The 20,755-nt window shown below is 41.5% G+C and overlaps 1 protein-coding gene across 6 annotated transcripts in view; it reads left to right on the top strand.

Moving 5' to 3' along the window:
- nalcn (sodium leak channel, non-selective) overlaps positions 1-20,755 on the top strand; it is a 295,191-nt gene that overhangs the window by 162,985 nt on the left and 111,451 nt on the right. For all 6 annotated transcript variants that reach the window (XM_036958513.1, XM_036958511.1, XM_036958509.1 and 3 more), the window contains 2 exons: positions 7,174-7,311; positions 12,703-12,777. In XM_036958513.1, the coding sequence (XP_036814408.1) occupies positions 7,174-7,311; positions 12,703-12,777 (213 nt within the window). The remainder of the gene's footprint in view (positions 1-7,173; positions 7,312-12,702; positions 12,778-20,755) is intronic.

Genomic DNA, 20,755 nt, shown 5'->3' with positions numbered 1-20,755 from the left:
TATATCCTAAAAAGTATTTGCCGATGACAAGTATACCCATAACATCATGCAGCCACCACAATGCTTGAAAATATGAAGACTGGTACTAATTGATGTGTTGTGTTGGATATGCCCCAAACATAACACTTTCTATTCAGGATTTGTTCTGTTGTTGTTGTGTGCCTTATGTAAACATGATGCATGTTTTGGAATATTTATATTATGTGCAGGCTTCCTTTCACTGTCATTTAGGTTAGTATTGTGGATGAACTACAATGCTGTTGATCGAGGGCCTAGAGATCTACCCTGTAGTACACCACACTTTACAGTTTTACATTAGATAACCTTGCATTAAAGAGTTCTATTGGATAGATAGCTCTGAATCCACAATATAGCAGAGGTTGAAAAGCCATAAGACAAAGTTGAAGTCGGAAGTTTACATACACTTAGGTTGGAGTCATTAAAAGTAGTTTTTCAACCACTCCACAAATTTTGTGTTAACAAACTAAAGTTTTGGCAAGTCGGTTAGGACATCTACTTTGCGCATGACACAAGTCATTTTTCCAACAATTGTTTATAGACAGATTATTTCCCTTATAATTCACTGTATCACAATTCCAGTGGGTCAGAAATGTACATACACTAAGTCGACTGTGCCTTTAAACAGCTTGGAAAATTCCAGAAAAATGTCATGGCTTTAGAAGCTTCTGATAGGCTAATTGACATAATTTGAATGAATTGGAGGTGTATTTGTGGATGTAGTTCAAAGCCTACATTCAAACCCAGTGCCTCTTTTCTTGACATCATAGGAAAATCAAATGAAATCAGCCAAGACCTCAGAAAAAGAAATTGACGACCTCCACAAGTCTGGTTCATCCTTGGGAGCAATTTCCAAATGCCTGAAGGTACCATGTTCATCTGTACAAACAATAATACGCAAGTATAAACACCATGGGACCACGCAGCCATCATACCGCTCAGGAAGGAAACACGTTCTGTCTTTTAGAGATTAATGTACTTTTGTGCGACAGTGCAAATCAATCCCAGAACAACAGCAAAGGACCTTGTGAAGATGCTGGAGGAAACAGGTACAAAAGTATCTATATCCACAGTAAAACGAGTCCTATATTGACAAAACTGAAATGCCGCTCAGCAAAGAAGAAGCCACTGCTCCAAAACAACCATGAAAAAGCTAGACTATGGTTTGCAACTGCACATGGGGACAAAGATTGTACTTTTTGGAGAAATTATGAATGATGAAACAAAAATATAACTGTTTGGCCATAATGACCATCGTTATGTTTGGAGGAAAAACAGGGAGGCTTGCAAGCCTAAGAACACCATTCCAACCTTGAAGCATGGGGTGGCAGCATCACTTCACAAAATAGATGGCATCATGAGGTAGGAAAAATATGTGAGTATATTGAAGCAACATCTCCAGACATCAGTCAGGAAGTTAAAGCTTGGTCGCAAATGGGTCTTCCAAATGGACAATGACCCCAAGCATACTTCCAAAGTCGTGGCAAAATGGCTTTAGGAGAACAAAGTCAAGGTATTGGAGTGGCCATCTCAAGGCCCTGACCTCAATCCAATAGAACATTTTTGGGCAGAACTGAAAAAGCATGTGCGAGCAAGGAGTCCTACAACCTGACTCAGTTTCACCAGCTCTGTCAGGATTTTAAATGTATTTGGCTAAGGTGTATGTAAACTTACGACTTCAACTGTACATTTTCTCAACAACAGGTTATGGTCAATCATTTCACAGACTGATCTGAAATCTAACAGTACACCTCCCACAATCCATCTTCAATTTTTTCGAGATCATTTCCCTCACTTTGTCCTCAGACTGTCCAGGTCCGATGTGGAGATTCTGCATTTCCGTCTGCAACGATGTTGTTCTGCCTCGATTGTCCCTCGAAATAATCACATTTCTCTGTCATTGTTATCATGCATTCACATACAGAACTGATGTACTCTCTCAATGACTTACAGAATGCTGTCATCTTTCCGTGATCATGTTTAAACTCATTGAGCTGACCCAGGGAGATCTGCAAGCTGTTCTTCAGGCCCTGCATCTGTCTGGTCAGGTCATCTATCAAATCAAATTTATTTATATAGCTCTTCTTACATTAGCTGATATCTCAAAGTGCTGTACAGAAACCTAGCCTAAAACCCCAAACAGCAAGCAATGCAGGTGTAGAAGCACGGTGGCTAGGAAAAACTCCATAGAAAGGCCAAAACCTAGGAAGAGACCTATAGAGGAACCAGGCTATGAGGGGTGGCCAGTCTTCTTCTGGCTGTGCCGGGTGGAAATTATAACAGAACATGGCCAAGATGTTCAAATGTTCATAAATGACCAGCATGTTCAAATGATAATAATCACATTAGTTGTCGAGGGTGCAACAGGTCAGCACCTCAGGAGTAAATGTCAGTTGGCTTTTCATAGCCGATCAGCACAACCCACCAACCCAGACAGGAAGACCACGTCAGTGACTCAACCCACTCAAGTGATGCACCCCTCCTTGGGACGGCATGGAAGAGCACCAGTAAGCCAGTGACTCAGCCCCTGTAATAGGGTTAGAGGCAGAGAATCCCAGTGGAGAGAGGGGAGCCAGCCAGGCAGAGACAGCAAGGGCGGTTTGTTGCTCCAGTGCCTTTCTGTTCACCTTCACACTCCTGGGCCAGACTACACTCATCATATCTTCAATAAAGACTTAAAGGTTGAGACCGAGTTTGCGTCTCTCACATGGGTAGGCAGACCATTCCATAAAAATGGAGCTCTATAGGAGAAAGCCCTGCCTCCAGCTGTTTGCTTTGAAATTGTAGGGACAATTAGGAGGCCTGCATCTTGTGACCGTAGCGTACGTGTAGGTACCAAATCAGAAAGATAGGTAGGAGCAAGCCCATGTAATGCTTTGTAGGTTAGCAGTAAGACTTTGAAATCAGCCCTTGTGTCACGTCCTGACCTTAGTTCCTTTTTTATGTCTCTATTTTGGTTTGGTCAGGGCGTGAGTTAAGGTGGGCATTCTATGTTTTTCATTCTATGTTTTGTTCTGTGTGTTCTATTTCTATGTGTTTGGCCTGGTATGGTTCCCAAACAGAGGCAGCTGTCAATCGTTGTCTCTGATTGAGAACCATACTTAGGTAGCCTGTTCCCACCTGTGTTTGTGGGTAGTTGTTTTGTGTTTTTCACCTCCACCTTCACCTGTTTCGTGTCGTTCACTCTCTTTGTTGTTTTTTGTCATTCAGTGTTCAGTTCATTGAATTAAATTTACTATGAACACTTACCACGCTGCATGTTGGTCCGATGATTCCTATTCCTCATCATCTGACGAAGAGGAGAGCCGTTACACCTTGCCTTAACAGGAAGCCAGTGTAAAGAGGCTAGCACTGGAGTAATATGATCAAATTTTTTGGTTCTAGTCAATATTCTAGCAGCCGTATTTAGCACTAACTGAAGTTTATTTAGTGCTTTATCGGGGTAGCCGGAAAGTAGAGCATTGCAGTAGTCTGACCAAGAAGTTACAAAAGCATGGATACATTTTCGGACAGAACATTTCTGATTTTTGCAATGTTACGTAGATTGTTTCAAGGACAGCATTTTTCAGTCTTGACATGTTCGTCAAAAGAGAGATCAGGTTCCAGAGTAACGCCGAGGTCCTTCAGTTTTATTTGAGACGATTGTACAACCATCAAGAGTAATTGTCAGATTCAACAGAAGATCTCTTTGTTTCTTGGGACCTAGAACAAGCATCTCTGTTTTGTCCGAGTCTAAAAGTAGAACAATTGCAGCCATCCACTTCCTTATGTCTAAAACACAGGCTTCCAGGGAGGGCAATTTTGGGGCTTCACCATGTTTCATCGAAATGTACAGGTTTGTGTCATTCGCATTGCAGTGAAAGTTAACATTATGTTTTCGAATGACATCCCCAAGAGGTAAAATATAAAGTGAAAAGAGACAAACATATCTTTCTGACAGAAAAGATCTAAACCAGGCCAGAACTTGTCCGTGTAGACCAATTTCGGGTTTCCAATCTCTCCAAAAGAATGTGGTGATCGATGGTATCAAATGCAACACTAAGGTCTAGGAGCACAAGGACAGATGCAGAGCCCCTTCACAAGTGCGTCTCAGTGCTATGATGGGGTCTAAAACCAGACTGTAGCATTTGGTTTACATTGTTTGTCGTCAGAAAGGCACTGAGTTGCTGCACAACAGCTTTTTCTAAAATTCTTGAGAGGAATGGGAGATTCGATATAGGCCGATAGTTTTTTATATTTTCTGGGTCAAGGTTTGGCTTTTTCAAGAGAGGCTTTATTACCACCACTTTTATTGAGTTTGGTACACATCTGTCTATGAATTGTGGTAGGCTATCCTGGTGGATTCTGCTGTTCGCGAGTGATGTAGTGATTTCCCATTTGCAAGGGTTATTTATCTCTCCCTACAACTAATTGCTCCGTTTGAGGGCCACTCCCCCACAGAAGGAGACTCGAAAACGAGGGGGAGGGCTAAGGGGGTATTAGGATTGAGCCTTACAATAGGCCCTGAAGGCACAGGGGATCAGTTGACCTTCATCTGACCTACAAACAGACTGGGAATGTATCAGACACACAAAAATGCATGCATGCATTCACGGACACATCCACACACACGTGCACACAAGTACACACACACACACACACACACTAGTGATGCACACAATAATTCATAACCCACATTCCCCGCGGTTATATCTGTAATGCGGGCAGGTTTAGGGACATGAAATATTGTGTGGATGAAGGGCGGGTGGGTGGCTAGCGGGCGGGTTGAATAAAGAAAAAAATGCATTAAATTGTTATGCAGCTCATATCTATAGTCTACATTGAGGCTTTTACCTGGCTTTGGTGTGTAGTGTAAGCATAAGCTTTAGGGCCTAACTGTAGCATGCCAAATACACAGCAATTGCCAAATGCTTTTTGGAACTTTGGCAGATAAAGTTAACGTGTATCCACTCAGTCAAAATGGACAGTGCCGGAGTGTAATTGAATAAGAGAAAAACTGCTAAATGGAGAGTTGAAAATGGGGAGGCAGAACAGTAGTCTAATGTTTGGGAAAGATTTGGTGAAATGGATGATATGCTACATGACCGAAGGTATGTGGAAACCTGCTTGTCGAACATCTAAATCCAAAATGACTACTTCCACTAGATGTTGGAACATTGCCGCAGGGACTTGCTTCCATTCAGCCATGAGCATTAGTGAGGTCGGGCACTGATGTTGGGCGATTAGACCTGGATCACAGTTGTCATTCCAATTCATCCCAAAGGTGTTGGATGGGGTTGAGGTCAGGGCGCTTAGCAGGGCAGTCAAGTTCTTCCACACCGACCTTGACAAACCATTTCTGTTGGACCTCGCTTTGTTCACATTGTCATGCTGAAACAGGAAAGGGCCTTCCCCAAACTGTTGCCACAAGGTTGGATGCACAGAATCCTCTAGCATGTCATTGTATGCTGTAGCGTTAACATTTCCCTTCACTGGAACTAAGGGGCTTAGCCCGAACCATGAAAAACATCCCCAGAACATTTTTCCTCCTCCACAAAACTTTAAAGTTGGCACTATGCGTTGGGCCAGGTAGTGTTCTCTTGGCATCCGACAAACTCAGATTTGTCCGTCGGATTGCCAGATGGTGAAGGGTGATTCATCATGCCAGAGAACGTGTTTCCACTGCTACAGAGTCCAATGATGTGGCGAGCTTTACACCACTCTAGCCAACGCTTGACGCAATTGCGCATGGTGATCTTAGGCTTGTGTGCGTCTGCTCGGCAATGGAAACCCATTTCATGAAGCTCCCGACAAACAGTTGTTGTGCTGACGTTTCTTCCGGAGGCATTTTGAAACTCGGTAGTGAGTATTGCAACAAAGGACAGTTTTTTTCACGCTTCTTTTGCTCGGCGGTCATGTTCTGTGTGCTTATGTGGCCTACCGCTTCACGGCTGAGCCGTTGTTTCTCCTAGACGTTTCCACTTCACAATAACAGCACTTACAGTTTACCGGGGAAGCTCTAGCAGGGCATTGACAAACTGGCTTGATGGAAAAGTGGCATCCTATGACAGTGCCATGTTGAAAGTCACTGAGGTCTTTAGTAAGGCCATTCTTCTGCCAATGTTTGTCTACGGCGATTGCATGACTGTGTGCTCGATTTTATATTTCTGTCAGCAACGGGTGTGGCTGAAATAGCCGAATTCACTAAGTTGAAGTGATATCCACATATTTTTGTATATATAGTTTAGCATCAGCTATGTTATGAGTGATGTTTGTGAGGCTCTATAAAAATTTGACAGTCACAAGACGGGGACTTCAAAATTGTACGTCAAGGGAGCTGTAGGCCTACTGTTCAGATGAGTTAAATGGAACTGAAATCTGGACACTGACTGTAGGTCTATAACCTCTCACATACCCTAATATATAATATTAACTCCTGCAGAATTAAGCAGCATCTTGAGAATGAATGCGTGGTTAGGGACCGTCTGTAAAGGTGCTTTCTTTATCAGCGTCATAAAACTGTCATCTGGACATTTTGCACGGAAAATCCCCCAAAACATTTTGGAGTTAGCCTATGCATTTTCCCGAAATGTCTTTTCTTTGCGAGAGAAGCATATATGAAAGAGAAAACAAACTTTACCGAAGCATTCATTTTGTTGAAGCATTCATTCTAGGGCAACAAGTAATGACAGAAGAGAAGCTGCATGTATAAGTTATCTAACAAATTGCCTACCAAAATGTCAGAAATTATAACCAGAAACATAGGATTATCTAAAGGCCTGTCAAGAAATTGCTCTTCCATCGCTGACTGTACAGCACATTTTCTATATTTGAGGGTGCGGGACTCACATTTTAACTTCATCACATGCAGTCGGGCGCATCCCTAACACACACACACACACACACACAGAGCTTTGTGATTCATGCTCCAGCTACTCTTCATCCGTCTTGGCTCATTCTATAGCAAAAGTGTGTGTGACATGTCCATGTATTTGTCTGTCCCTGTTGCAGAAACATGTTAAAAATGTCAATGATCTTTCTCATCTCCGCCTCTTTTTCAGGCCTCGATGTCCAGAGGCAATCTCTCGCTCTGTCAGTCTCTTTTTCTCCTATTGTTATCCATTGTATTATACTGTAGGGTGATGGACTGTAATGGAATATTCCTCCCTCCCGCAGGCATTCATGTCTATGTTCCAGATCTTAACCCAGGAGGGTTGGGTGGATGTGATGGACCAAACTCTTGTGGCTGTTGGTCAAATGTGGGCTCCTGTAGTGGCTATCTACTTCATCCTCTACCATCTGTTTGCTACTCTGGTAAGGGCTCTGTCTGCACAGTGTGTAGATCCTAATATATTCCATTAGGCAGACACTTTCATTCAGTAACCTACAGTCAGTGCATACCATAGAATGAATCGATCGAATTGTGCATCTGATCCCTGTGGGAATTACACCCACAACCTATTGACCATTTTTAATTTGTATTGTCCTCAGGGCACCATTGTAAATGAGACCCTGGTCTCTAAGGGTTGTTACCTGACGAAGGCTATTGTAATGTTTCACAGTATTTGTGGAGGAAGGAAAGATGGAAGCACAAGAGCAGAATACCATTCTGCTGGCTTGCTTTCTTTTAATGAGTCTCTCCACAGCATCACAGTGGATAAGTCTGACCTTATTCAATGTATTGATAAGGCCTCGTCTCTACACAACCTTAACCTCGTAGTGGAATATTCTATCATGCCTTTGCTACAGTGGATTGAAAGATTTCTACACTTGCTCACAATCTCATGGTGTAATATAGTATGTCGAGAGACGTTGTTTGAATATGTAAATAAACATTGACAAAGGAGTAGACAATCCACACTTGTGGATTCAAACCTAACAGCCATTTACATTAAAATAAAAAAATCACATTTATTTTGAAGTGTGTGTATATATATATTTTCATTTTAAACAATATTAGCTTAGTGTTTGAATCAGATGCATTTTTATTGAGCTACATTTCCAAATCCAATCAAAAGTAATAATGGCCCAAGGCTATGAGACACAAGGACAGATTGCGTGTGTGCTACATTTTTATTCAGTCAATATGATGACAAATAATGTTGATACAGTTAGGAACCACATGCAATGAAATGGTGCTCGCCCACCATGACTACATGTAAAGTTCTGGGAGATTGGTTGATGTCAGTTGAGTCCCAATCCTCATCAAACCCTCTGTCTTTTCTGATTGGTTCCCTGAGACTGAGAACCTCCTGGGCAAAGAGCTGATTCCTGTGTCCTCTTCCGGGCGACCCTTTAATTTTAAAGTCAACCAAGGACACTGTATCCTACATAAGAAAAAAAATGTAAGCACAAACCAAACATGAACATGACAAAAGGCAGAGAATTTACCGTTTACTAGGAATTTATTCCTTCACACGGTAATATGGGGAACAGGGGCTGGACGGAACCAAAGAAAAGAGTAAATATCAAAGCCCCCTTTCCTACCTTACCTGCTTACCCACTACTTACCTAATTTAGCACCACCTGGTGCCCTAACCAAAATACAGGGGGTGGTCCGCCCAGGTCTTACCTAGTGTGCCTAGACAGTGAACATACTACGGGTATGTGTATGCCCGCGGGCCTCTTGCCTAAGCACTCCCTAGGTGCCTTCCCCTTCCCCCCTGGGAACAAATGAAACAGAATATTAAACAATCCACATCATAACAAAACTGAGAAAAAAAACTTAACTCAGGCCATTAAAGAAGCTCTGACAAAGCAACAAACACAGAACATACCAAAGCTGCTACCAACAACAACTAACATAGTACATACCAACGACCAACATGCTATACCCATCAGCCGCCTCTCTCAGCAATGATCTATATCACAATCAATCTCTCCCCTGAACAACAGAACACTGGCTTTCATAGCTTCAGAAGGCATTGGAAATTGGAGACAGCTGCGTCCTGACGAGGGGGTGGGGTCAGGTCTCCAATTAATCGTGGAGTCGACCAATCAGCTGCTGGGGGATTTCAGGAAGCCATCTCCTGAAACACACTCAAATACACAAACTACAACACAGAAACTGGGGAACGTAACACCTTGATCAAGTTCAAGTTCCAATAAAAAAAATCAAATCCTGTGAGGGGACATCTTGTGTTCAGTGGTTCATTCAACCAAAAACAGGACATTTTAAACCATTTACAAAACAAAACTTCAAATAGCACCACTCACACCGGTACCAATAATACAGATTTTTTTCAATCAACATCCCCCTCTATTTTAAATATGCATTGTGATATTCTTCTCCGAAGAATAAAAAAGACATGGGTTCAAATCCTTGAACAGTCCTTTCAAATACAGTGCCTTGCGAAAGTATTCGGCCCCCTTGAACTTTGCGACCTTTTGCCACATTTCAGGCTTCAAACATAAAGATATAAAACTGTATTTTTTTGTGAAGAATCAACAACAAGTGGTACACAATCATGAAGTGGAACGACATTTATTGGATATTTCAAACTTTTTTAACAAATCAAAAACGGAAAAATTGGGCATGCAAAATTATTCAGCCCCTTTACTTTCAGTGCAGCAAACTCTCTCCAGAAGTTCAGTGAGGATCTCTGAATGATCCAATGTTGACCTAAATGACTAATGATGATAAATACAATCCACCTGTGTGTAATCAAGTCTCTGTATAAATGCACCTGCACTGTGATAGTCTCAGAGGTCCGTTAAAAGCGCAGAGAGCATCATGAAGAACAAGGAACACACCAGGCAGGTCCGAGATACTGTCGTGAAGAAGTTTAAAGCCGGATTTGGATACAAAACGATTTCCCAAGCTTTAAACATCCCAAGGAGCACTGTGCAAGCGATAATATTGAAATGGAAGGAGTATAAGACCACTGCAAATCTACCAAGACCTGGCCGTCCCTCTAAACTTTCAGCTCATACAAGGAGAAGACTGATCAGAGATGCAGCCAAGAGGCCCATGATCACTCTGGATGAACTGCAGAGATCTACAGCTGAGGTGGGAGACTCTGTCCATAGGACAACAATCAGTCGTATATTGCACAAATCTGGCCTTTATGGAAGAGTGGCAAGAAGAAAGCCATTTCTTAAAGATATCCATAAAAAGTGTCGTTTAAAGTTTTCCTCAAGCCACCTGGGAGACACACCAAACATGTGGAAGAAGGTGCTCTGGTCAGACCAAAATTGAACTTTTTGGCAACAATGCAAAACGTTATGTTTGGCGTAAAAGCAACACAGCTGAACACACCATCCCCACTGTCAAACATGGTGGTGGCAGCATCATGGTTTGGGCCTGCTTTTCTTCAGCAGGGACAGGGAAGATGGTTAACATTGATGGGAAGATGGATGGAGCCAAATACAGGACCATTCTGGAAGAAAACCTGATGGAGTCTGCAATAGACCTGAGACTGGGACGGAGATTTGCCTTCCAACAAGACAATGATCCAAAACATAAAGCAAAATCTACAATGGAATGGTTCAAAAATAAACATATCCAGGTGTTAGAATGGCCAAGTCAAAGTCCAGACCTGAATCCAATCGAGAATCTGTGGAAAGAACTGAAAACTGCTGTTCACAAATGCTCTCCATCCAACCTCACTGAGCTCGAGCTGTTTTGCAAGGAGGAATGGGGAAAAAATGTCAGTCTCTCGATGTGCAAAACTGATAGACATACCCCAAGCGACTTACAGCTGTAATCGCAGCAAAAGGTGGCGCTACAAAGTATTAACTTAAGAGGGCTAAATAATTTTGCACGCCCAATTTTTCAGTATTTGATTTGTTAAAAAAGTTAGAAATATCCAATAAATGTCGTTCCACTTCATGATTGTGTCCCACAAAAATACAGTTTTATATCTTTATGTTTGAAGCCTGAAATGTGGCAAAAGGTCGCAAAGTTCAAGGGGGCCGAATACTTTCGCAAGGCACTGTACATTTGCTTGCGCTGTGAGTTTGATTGCATTGAATTTATCGTTGTTTGGAGTGCCAGATCGGCTGGGCTTGCAGTTTTCAGACTTTTCTATTGGTTCATTTAGCTAGGCAAGCTCAAACGGGCACAAATAACATATTTAATAAGATTTGAATCTCAGATCTGGAATAAGGTGTTAGAGATCTCATTCCCCGGCATTGTGAGATCATCCTATAAACAGGACATCCTTCAAGGACTTGGATGATGATTCTGCACATTGTAACAAAAATATTGAGCTCGAGGAGTATCATTGATAGGATTTGTCATATCCAAAATAGCATCCATAAAGCTTGCCCCTGCATTCAATTTCCAACTAGACATTTAGTATTTGGTAGTGGCTACTCTTCCTGATGTCCAAACAGTAAACAACACAACAAATAATATACATAAATACACATGTATAGCACTATATTGACATAACAATTTAGCTGTTCGGCAAACGCTGCCATCCAGAGCGACCCACAGTTTGTGCAGTATCCCAACCAAGTATCACATGCATAATACAATACATGATACAATGTAAAATGCAACACAAAACAAAACACATAAAAATGTCTCTTTACATTTCAAAATGATAACATTCATGAAGATTGATATGTGTTTGAAGAGTGGAATGTTAGTTTGGCTTATGTGTGCAATGTTGATACATTTTACCCTCATAGACAAAAAGGTAGTAATATATAATATAGGCAATTTAGGAGACGCTTTTATCCAAACCAACTTAGTCATGCGTGCATAGATTTTTGTATGGAATCAAAAACCATCACCCATGGTCCCACAAAGCAACATTCTTGTGAGCAGTATAACTCTTTCTGTAGTAGTAGTATGAGCAACAATTTAATGAGTCCTTGTCTGTGGATGATTGACATAAAATACAATATGAGATATTGAGATATGATTAAAATTAAAACTGCCTTATTGGTTAAGGGCTTGTAAGGAAGCATTTCACTGTAACGTCTACCCCTCTTGTATTCGGTATGTGACAAATACAATTTAATTTGAGTTGAAATTACGTAACCATGTCCAAACAAATTGCCTCTCCCAATGGCATTTATATAATCAGTCAGTCAATCTGTTTTCAGATCAGAAAATGTTAACTCCAATTGTCAATTATGGCTGCAGTTTTGACTTCATCAAACCATGAAACACCTACAGTGCATTTCAATAAAAGGACACTGAGATGCGTCATACGGGTGGACAAAATGATCCACAACCACGCAGTATGACTCCAATCAGCAGCTGTGTTGATTGCAGACCTGGGTTCATAGGATTTACATTTTTGGGACTGTTCCATTGGTTTCATTTAGCTAGGTAAGCTTAATCAAGTGCAACTAAAGTATGCTAAACCAAAACAAAATATTGTTTGAACCCAGATGTGGTTGATTGTGACACTCTGCTTTTGACTGCTAATCAGAGTTGAAGGACTTGAGCGTTGACATTTGAACATTGGGCCTGTGATAGTGGAAGATATGAGATAACAAACCACGGACCGCTTCGGGGGTGACTCAGACACAGCCAGACACAGAGGATGTTTTGAGGGCAGAACACAGCACTAATACGAATAAGGAGCTTATTTCATTTTCATTTTCAGAAAAAGCATCTGGGGATGCCATGACACTATCCTCCTAAAAAAAATAGCAGTAGTTTGGTGGTTAATTTTCAGCATCTAGGAACATTTGAGATCATTTGAAAATAAGTATTCTCATAAATCCCTTGTGGTTGTGTTGCAGATTCTGCTCAGTCTTTTCGTGGCTGTCATCCTTGATAATCTAGAGTTGGATGAAGACTTGAAGAAACTCAAACAAGTAAGTTCTGGGTTTCCTTTTAGGTTATTGACATGTTGTTCAGACTTTTCCCAGTGTCATTATAGCTAATTGAATCTGGTATTACAAAAATAGTTCACCCCAATGTGTATCAAACATTTTCATGCCTAAGAAGAAGTGATACTGGATTCTAGAGTCTAGCTGAATCTATACAGTTGCCAGACAGAATCCATACAGAGTATTTCCAATTCATTTAGTATTGACACCTGCACATTCCCATATATTGTGAATCAATGAAGCATTGATCCTTGAATCCTTAGTATCCATCCGGAAACTAAAGCTGGTCTACAGTCCTCCCACTCTCAACATTCCCTACATATGGATCGCCTTTGACTTTATGAACTTTGGAATGGCCTCCCGGGTTTAGTATCACATGACATCACCACTAGTCGAGCGTGAACATATGCCAATGATGTGTATACACCTTTCAGTGTGTGCACACTTTTCTTTTTACCACTACATAATTGACATTCTCAGATTTGAGAGGAGTTCCCTTCTAGCTAAAATATCAATATGTCACATGGTCATGTCACATGTCACAATATGTCACATGGTCATTATTTCGTTATTGATTGTTGTTGCATGATAATAATTACCATCATGTCAGGGTTCCACAGTGAGATGGAATAGCCTCAGATATTGTCACAATATGTGGGCCAACTTACTAACTGATCTCTCATTTCTCACTAACTGATCTAACTGATCTCTCATTTGTCCATCTTTGTGTGGCTGTTGTGTTCCATCATGACTCATTGTGCAATTAGTGTGAAAAAGCAGTGCTGGTGACACACACACACACACACACACACGCTGACAAACACACACAAACAGGGGGACAGGAGCACTCATCAGAGCTTGGTTGGTGAACTTTAACAAGGTGTCTCCTGCATCATCTGCAAATACAGCGCTCCACCAGACGAGTATTCACGGAAATGACTTTTCAATGTGGTTAGATTTAGCGTCGAGCATTAGTGAGGTTGGGCACTGATGTTGGGGCGATTAGGCCTGGCTTGCAGTCGGCGTTCCAATTCATCCCAAAGGTGTTCGATGGGGTTGAGGTCAGGGATCTGTGACAGCCAGTAAATTTCTTCCCACACCGATCTCGACAAACCATTTCTATATGGACCTTGCTTTGTGCACAGGTGCATTGTCATGCTGAAACAGGAAAGGTCCTTCCCCAAACTGTTACCATAACGTTGGAAGCACAGAATCCTCTAGAATGTCATTGTATGCTGTAGCGTTAAGGTTTCCCTTCACTGGAACTAAGGGCCTAGCCCGAACCATGAAAAACAGCTGCAGCCATTATTCCTCCTCGTCCAAAGCCAGATTTGTCTGTCGAACTGCCAGATGGTGAAGCGTGATTCATCACTCCAGAGAACGCGTTTCCACTGCTCCAGAGTCCAATGGCGGCGAGCTTTACACCACTCCAGCCGACGCTTGCCATTGCGTGTGGGGATCTTAGGCTTGTGTGCAGCTGCTCGGCCATGGAAACCCAATTCATGAAGGTCCTGACGAACAGTTATTGTGCTGACGTTGCTTCCAGAGTCCATTTACAATGCGGTAGTGAGTGTTGCAACCCAGGACAGACGTGCTACGTGCTATGCACTCGGCAGTTACGTTCTGTAAGCTTGTGTGGCCTACCACTTCGTGGCTGACCCGTTCTTGCTCCTAGACGATTCCACTTCACAATAACAGCACATACTGTTGACCGGGGCAGCTCTTGCAGGGCAGATTTGATGGTGCTACATTGAAAGTGACTGAGCTCTTCAGTAAAGACCATTCTACTGCCAATGTTTGTCTATTGAGATTGCATAGCTGTTGTGCTCGATTTTATACACCTGTCAGCAACGGATGTGACTTAAATAGCCGAATCCACACATTTTAAGGTGTGTTCTCATAAATTTTGTGTATACAGTGCATTTAGAAAGTATTCAGACCCCTTCCCCTTTTTCCACATATTGTTACGTTACAGCCTTATTCTAAAAGGGATTAAATAAATTGTTTCCTTTATCAATCTACACACAATACTCCATAATGACAAAGCGAAAACAGGTTGTAATGTATTAAAAGCAAAAAACTGAAATACCTTATTTACTTAAGTATTCATACCCTTTGCTAGGAGACTCAAAATTGAGCTCCGGTGCATCCTATTTCCATTGATAATCCTTGAGATGTTTCTACAACTTGATTGGAGTCCACCTGTGGTAAATTTAATTGATTGGAAACACACCTGTCTATATAAGGTCTCACAGTTGACAGAGCATGTCAGAACAAAAACCAAGCCATGAGGTCGAAGGAATTGTCCGTAGTTCACCGAGACAGGATTGTGTCAAGGCACCAATTTTTTTTTACAGCATTGAAGGTCCCCAAGAAAACAGTGGGCTCCTTCATTCTTAAATGGAAGAAGTTTAAAACCACAATGACTCTTCTTAGAGCTGACCACCTAGACAAACTGAGCAATTGGGGGAGAAGGGCCTTGGTCAGGGAGGTGACCAAGAACCCAATGGTCACTCTGACAGTGCACCAGAGTTCCTCTGTGGGGATGGGAGAACCTTCCAGGACAACCATCTTTTCAGCACTCCACCAATTAGGCCTTTATGGTAGAGTGGCCATGAAGTAAAAGGCACGCTTGGTGCCTTTTGGAGCCACCTAAAGTACTCTCAGACCATGAGAAACAAGATTATCTGGTTGGCCTGAATGCCAAGTGTCACGTCTTGAGGAAACCTGGCACCATCCCTACGGTGATGCATGGTGGAGGCAGCATCATGCTGTGGGGAAGTGTTTCAGCGGAAGGGACTGGGAGGATCAAGGGAAAGATGAACAGAGCAAAGTACAGAGAGATCCTTGATGAAAACATTCTCCCAAGCACTCAGGACCACAGACTGGGGTGAAGGTTGATCTTCCAACAGGACAACAACCCTAAGCACACAGCCAAGACATTCTCCCGAGCACTCAGGACCACAGACTGGGGTGAAGGTTGATCTTCCAACAGGACAACAACCCTAAGCACACAGCCAAGACAACGCAGGAGTGGCTTCGGGACACGACTCTGAATGTCCTTGAGTGGCCCAGCCAGAGCCCAGACTTGAACCCGATCGAACATCTCTGGAGAGACCTGAAAATAGCAGTACAGCGACGCTCCCAATCCAACCTTACATAGAGAGAGGATCTGCAGAGAAGAAAGGGAGAAACTCCCCTAATACAGCTGTGCCAAGCTTGTAGCGTCAAACCCAAGAAGACTCGAGACTGCAATCGCTGTCAAGGTGCTTCAACAAAGTACTGAGTAAAGGGTCTGCATACTTATGTAAATGTTGCTGTTTTTTAATTTTTAATTAATGCACAAAACATTTTTTTTAAACTGTTGTTGCTCTCTCATGATGGGGTATTATGTGTAGACTGATGAGAAAACAAATGATTGAATCCATTTTAGAATAAGGCTGTAACTTAAACAAAATGTGGAAAAAGTCAAGGTGTCTGAATACTTTTCGAGTATTTGTGTATCTAACTTTTCACACTCATCATTATTTACGATTCATTCATGATTATCCGTAATCATTGTATCATCCACATTAATGTAAAACTGTTTCGAAACGTGTACACACAGAAGTGAATTTTGTCCGAATACTTTTGGTCCCCTAAAAAGGAAAGACTATGTACAAAAAGTGCTGTAATTTCTAAACAGTTCACCTGATATGGATAAATACCCTCACATTAAAGCTGACAGTCTGCACTTTAACCTCATCGTCATATTATATCAAATCCAATGTGCTGGAGTAAAGAGCCAAAATATCAAATCATCTGTTACTGTCCTAATACTTTTGTTGCTCATTGTATATTGTACTGTTCATATCATGTGTGTGTTTTTGGTGGAGATTTGAATGGATGAATGTGATGTAATGTGTGTTCTTTTCCACTGTGATGCTACCACATCTCAACCAGAAATGTTTCGGATAGACTTTTGGGTATTTCCTTAAACCAATGTCAATCAAATGATCAATCGATCGATCAAGCCAATCAATCGAACAAACTATGATTTAAGTGTATATTTTTTTTTGTTAGAACTGAAAACTTTTTTTTTTACTGAAAAGCCAGTCAAAACTGACAAGCCATATATCAATGATACTTTCCTGGGGAACCTTGACACACAAAGCTCATGCATGCATGATCTTCCCTGGGACATTGTTAATCCTTTCCTTTTCACAGTCTGCCGCGCCCGTAGACAATTGCCATGCTCAAATTAATTGGAAATAATGGAAAAACAAATTGAAGGTGAATAATCTATTCAAAATGTGTATTCATGCAAATCTTTGAACTCAGTATAGGTATTAGAGTTTTTGGATTCAAACTGCCTCTGCAGATATCGGAAAGTGGAGGCAATCACAGGCAGCTTTTGATCTAAGCAGGAGGTCGAAACATTGATGGAATGATGTTCACAGTTCACGTTGTTCATAATGTCATAGGCGTTTCCCTGTGTGTGTGTGTGTGTGTGTGTGTGTGTGTGTGTGTGTGTCTGTGTGTGTTTCCCAGTGTGTGTGTGTTTCTCAGAAATGTTAACAGCAAAACCATTCAAACATGCCATTGTATTTCAATTCCATCTATAAAAGCTGTGTGTGTACAGTTGGCTGTGTGAGTGTGGAAATGTATACTTTGTTCATGTGGTACAGAGTTCATGTTAACAACGGTAGATTGAGAACAACATTACATTGACATTTCCATCCAAGAGCCTTGATATATTGCCTTGATATATTGCCTTGATATATTGCTCAGTAAGGACTCATGTACATCTTTGAAATATGCCTACCTGTCTTTAGCTATCTCTTTATGATGTGCTGTAGTTAGAAACATAGTGAGTTAAGTCATGATACTTAAATGATTCAAGCAAGTCCTGATACGCAAATGATTTAAGCGAGTCACGATACACTATATATACAAAAGTATGTGGACACACCTTCAGATTATTAGATTAGTCTATTTCATCCCGTTGCTGACAGTATAACATCGAGCACACAGCCATGCGAACTCCATGACCAAACATTGGCAGTAGAATGGCCTTACTGAAGAGCTCAGTGACTTTTAACATGGTGCCGTCATAGGATGCCACCTTTCTAACAAGGTTGTCAAAATGTCGACCCTGCTAGAGCTGCCCCAGTCCACTGTACGTGCTGTTATTATGAAGTGGAAATGTCTATGAGCAACAACGGCTCAGCTGCGAAGTGGTAGGCCACACAAGCTTACAGAGCGGGACTGCCAAGTTCTAAAGCAGGAGCACACAAGCCTAAAATTACCATCAAGCGTCGGCTGGAGTGGTGTAACGCTTGCTGCCATTGGACCCTGCATCAGTGGAAATGCAAATGCATAGTGCCAACTGTACCGTTTGGTTGAGGAGGAATAATGGTCTGGGGCTGTTTTACATGTTTTTCATGGTTCGGGCCCCTTAGTTCCAATGAAGGGAAACAGCATACAATGACATTCTAGACAATTCTGTGCTTCAGTTTAGGGAAGGACATTTCCTGTTTCAGCATGACAATGCCACCATGCATAAAGCAAGGTCCATACAGAAATTGTTTGTTGAGATCGGTGTCGAAGAACTTGACTGGCCTGCACAGAGCCTTGACCTCATCCCCATCCAACACCTTTGGGATGAATTGGAACGCTGACTGTGCCTAATCCCCCAACATCAGTGCCCGACCTTACTAACCCTTACTAATGCTGTTGTGGCTGAATGGGAAGCAAGTCCCTGCGGCAATGTTCCAACATCTAGTTGAAAGCCTTCCCAGAAGAGTGGAGGCTGTTATAGCAGCAAAGGAAGGACCAACTCCATATTAATGCCCATGATTTTGGAATGAGATGTTTGACGAGCCGGTGTCCACATACTTTTGTCCATGTTGTGTATCTTCCCTTACCAAACTGCATATTTTAGATTGGCCTTTTATTGTCCCCAGCTCAAGGTGGACCTGTATAATGATCATTCTCTTTAATCAGCTTCTTGATATGCCACACATGTGGTGGATTATCTTGGCAAAGGAGAAATGATCACTAACAGGACTGTAAACAAATTTGTACACATTTTAGAGCGAAAAGATATTTATGCGTATGGAACATTTCTGGGATATTTTATTTCAACTCATTAAACATGGGACCAACACTTTTCAAGTTGCGGTTATAATTTTGTTCTGTTTAAAAAAACCGATTATGATTTTTCAACGGCGATACCGATTATTGGAGGACCAAAAAAAGCCGATACCGATTAATCGGCCAATTTTTATATACAGTTGAAGTCGGAAGTTTACATGCACCTTAGCCAAATACATTTAATCTCAGTTTTTCACAATTCCTGATATTTAATCAGAGTAAAAAAATCCCTGTTTTAGAACAGTTAGGATCACCACTTTATTTTAAGCATGTGAAATGTCAGAATAATAGTAGACAGAATGATTTATTTCAGCTTTTATTTCTTTCATCACATTCCCAGTGGGTCAGAAGTTTACATACACTCAATTGGTATTTGGTAGCGTTGCTTGCTTTGGTCAAATGTTTTGGATAGCCTTCCACAAGCTTCCCACAATAGGCTTGGTGAATTTTGGCCCATTCCTCCTGACAGAGCTGGTGTAAGAGAGTCAGGTTTGTAGGCGTCCTTTTTCAGTTCTGCCCACAAATTTTCAATAGGATTGAGCTCAGGGCTTTGTGATGGCCACTCCAATACCTTGACTTTGTTGTCCTTAAGCCATTTTGCCACAACTTTGGAAGTATGCTTGGGGTCATTGTCCATTTGGAAGACCCATTTGTGACCAAGCTTTAACTTCCTGACTGATGTCTTAAGGTGTTGCTTCAATATTTCCACATAATTTTCCTACCTCATGATGCCATCTATTTTGTGAAGTGCACCAGTTCCTCCTGCAGCAAGCACCCTCACAAGATGATGATGCCACCCCCGTGCTTCACGGTTGGAATGTTGTTCTTCGGCTTGCAAGCCTCCCCCTTTTCCCTCCAAACATAACGATGGTCATTATGGCCAAACAGTTCTATTTTTGTTTCATCAGACCAGAGGACATTTCTCCAAAAAGTATGATCTTTGTCCCCATGTGCAGTTGCAAACTGTAGTCTGGCTTTTTTATGGCGGTTTTTGGAGCAGTGGCTTCTTCCTTGCTAAGCGGCCTTTCAGGTTATGTCGATATAGGACTCGTTTTACATTTTCACAAGGTCCTTTGCTGTTGGCCTGGGATTGATTTGCACTTTTTGCACCAAAGTACATTTATCTCTAGGAGACAGAACGCAACTCCTTCCTGAGCGGCTGCGTATGACGGCTGCGTGGTCCCATGGTGTTTATACTATACTATTGTTTGTACAGATGAATGTGGTACCTTCAGGCGTTTGGAAATTGCTCCCAAGGATGAACCAGACTTATGGAGGTCTACAATTGTTTTATGATGTCTTGGCTGATTTCTTTTGATTTTCCCATGATGTCAAGCAAAGAGGCACTGCATCTGAAGGTAGTCATTGAAATACATCCACGGGTACACCTCCAATTGACTCAAATGATGTTAATTAGCCTATCAGAAGCTTCTAAAGCCATGACCTCATTTTCTGGAATTTTCCAAGCTGTTTAAATGCACAGTCAAGTTAGTGTATGTAAACTTCTGACTTACTGGAATTGTGATACACTGCATGGTAAGTAAAATAATCTGCCTGTAAACAATTGTTGGAAAAATGTCTTGTGTCATGCACAAAGTAGATGTCCTAACCGTCTTTCCAAAACTATAGTTTTTTAACAAGAAATGTGTGGAGTAGTTTAAAAACAAGTTTTAATGTCTCCAACCTAAGTTTATATAAACTTCCGACTTCAAGTGATATATTTGTAATAATGACAATTACAACAATATAGAATGAACACTTTTATTTTAACTTAATATAATGCATCAGTAAAATCAATTTAGCCTCAAATAAATAATGAAACATGTTC

The sequence above is a fragment of the Oncorhynchus mykiss genome, chromosome 22 (genome assembly GCF_013265735.2).
Source record: "Oncorhynchus mykiss isolate Arlee chromosome 22, USDA_OmykA_1.1, whole genome shotgun sequence".
In the NCBI taxonomy this organism is placed as follows: Eukaryota; Metazoa; Chordata; class Actinopteri; order Salmoniformes; family Salmonidae; genus Oncorhynchus; species Oncorhynchus mykiss.
This window is presented reverse-complemented; position numbering and strand designations above follow the sequence as displayed.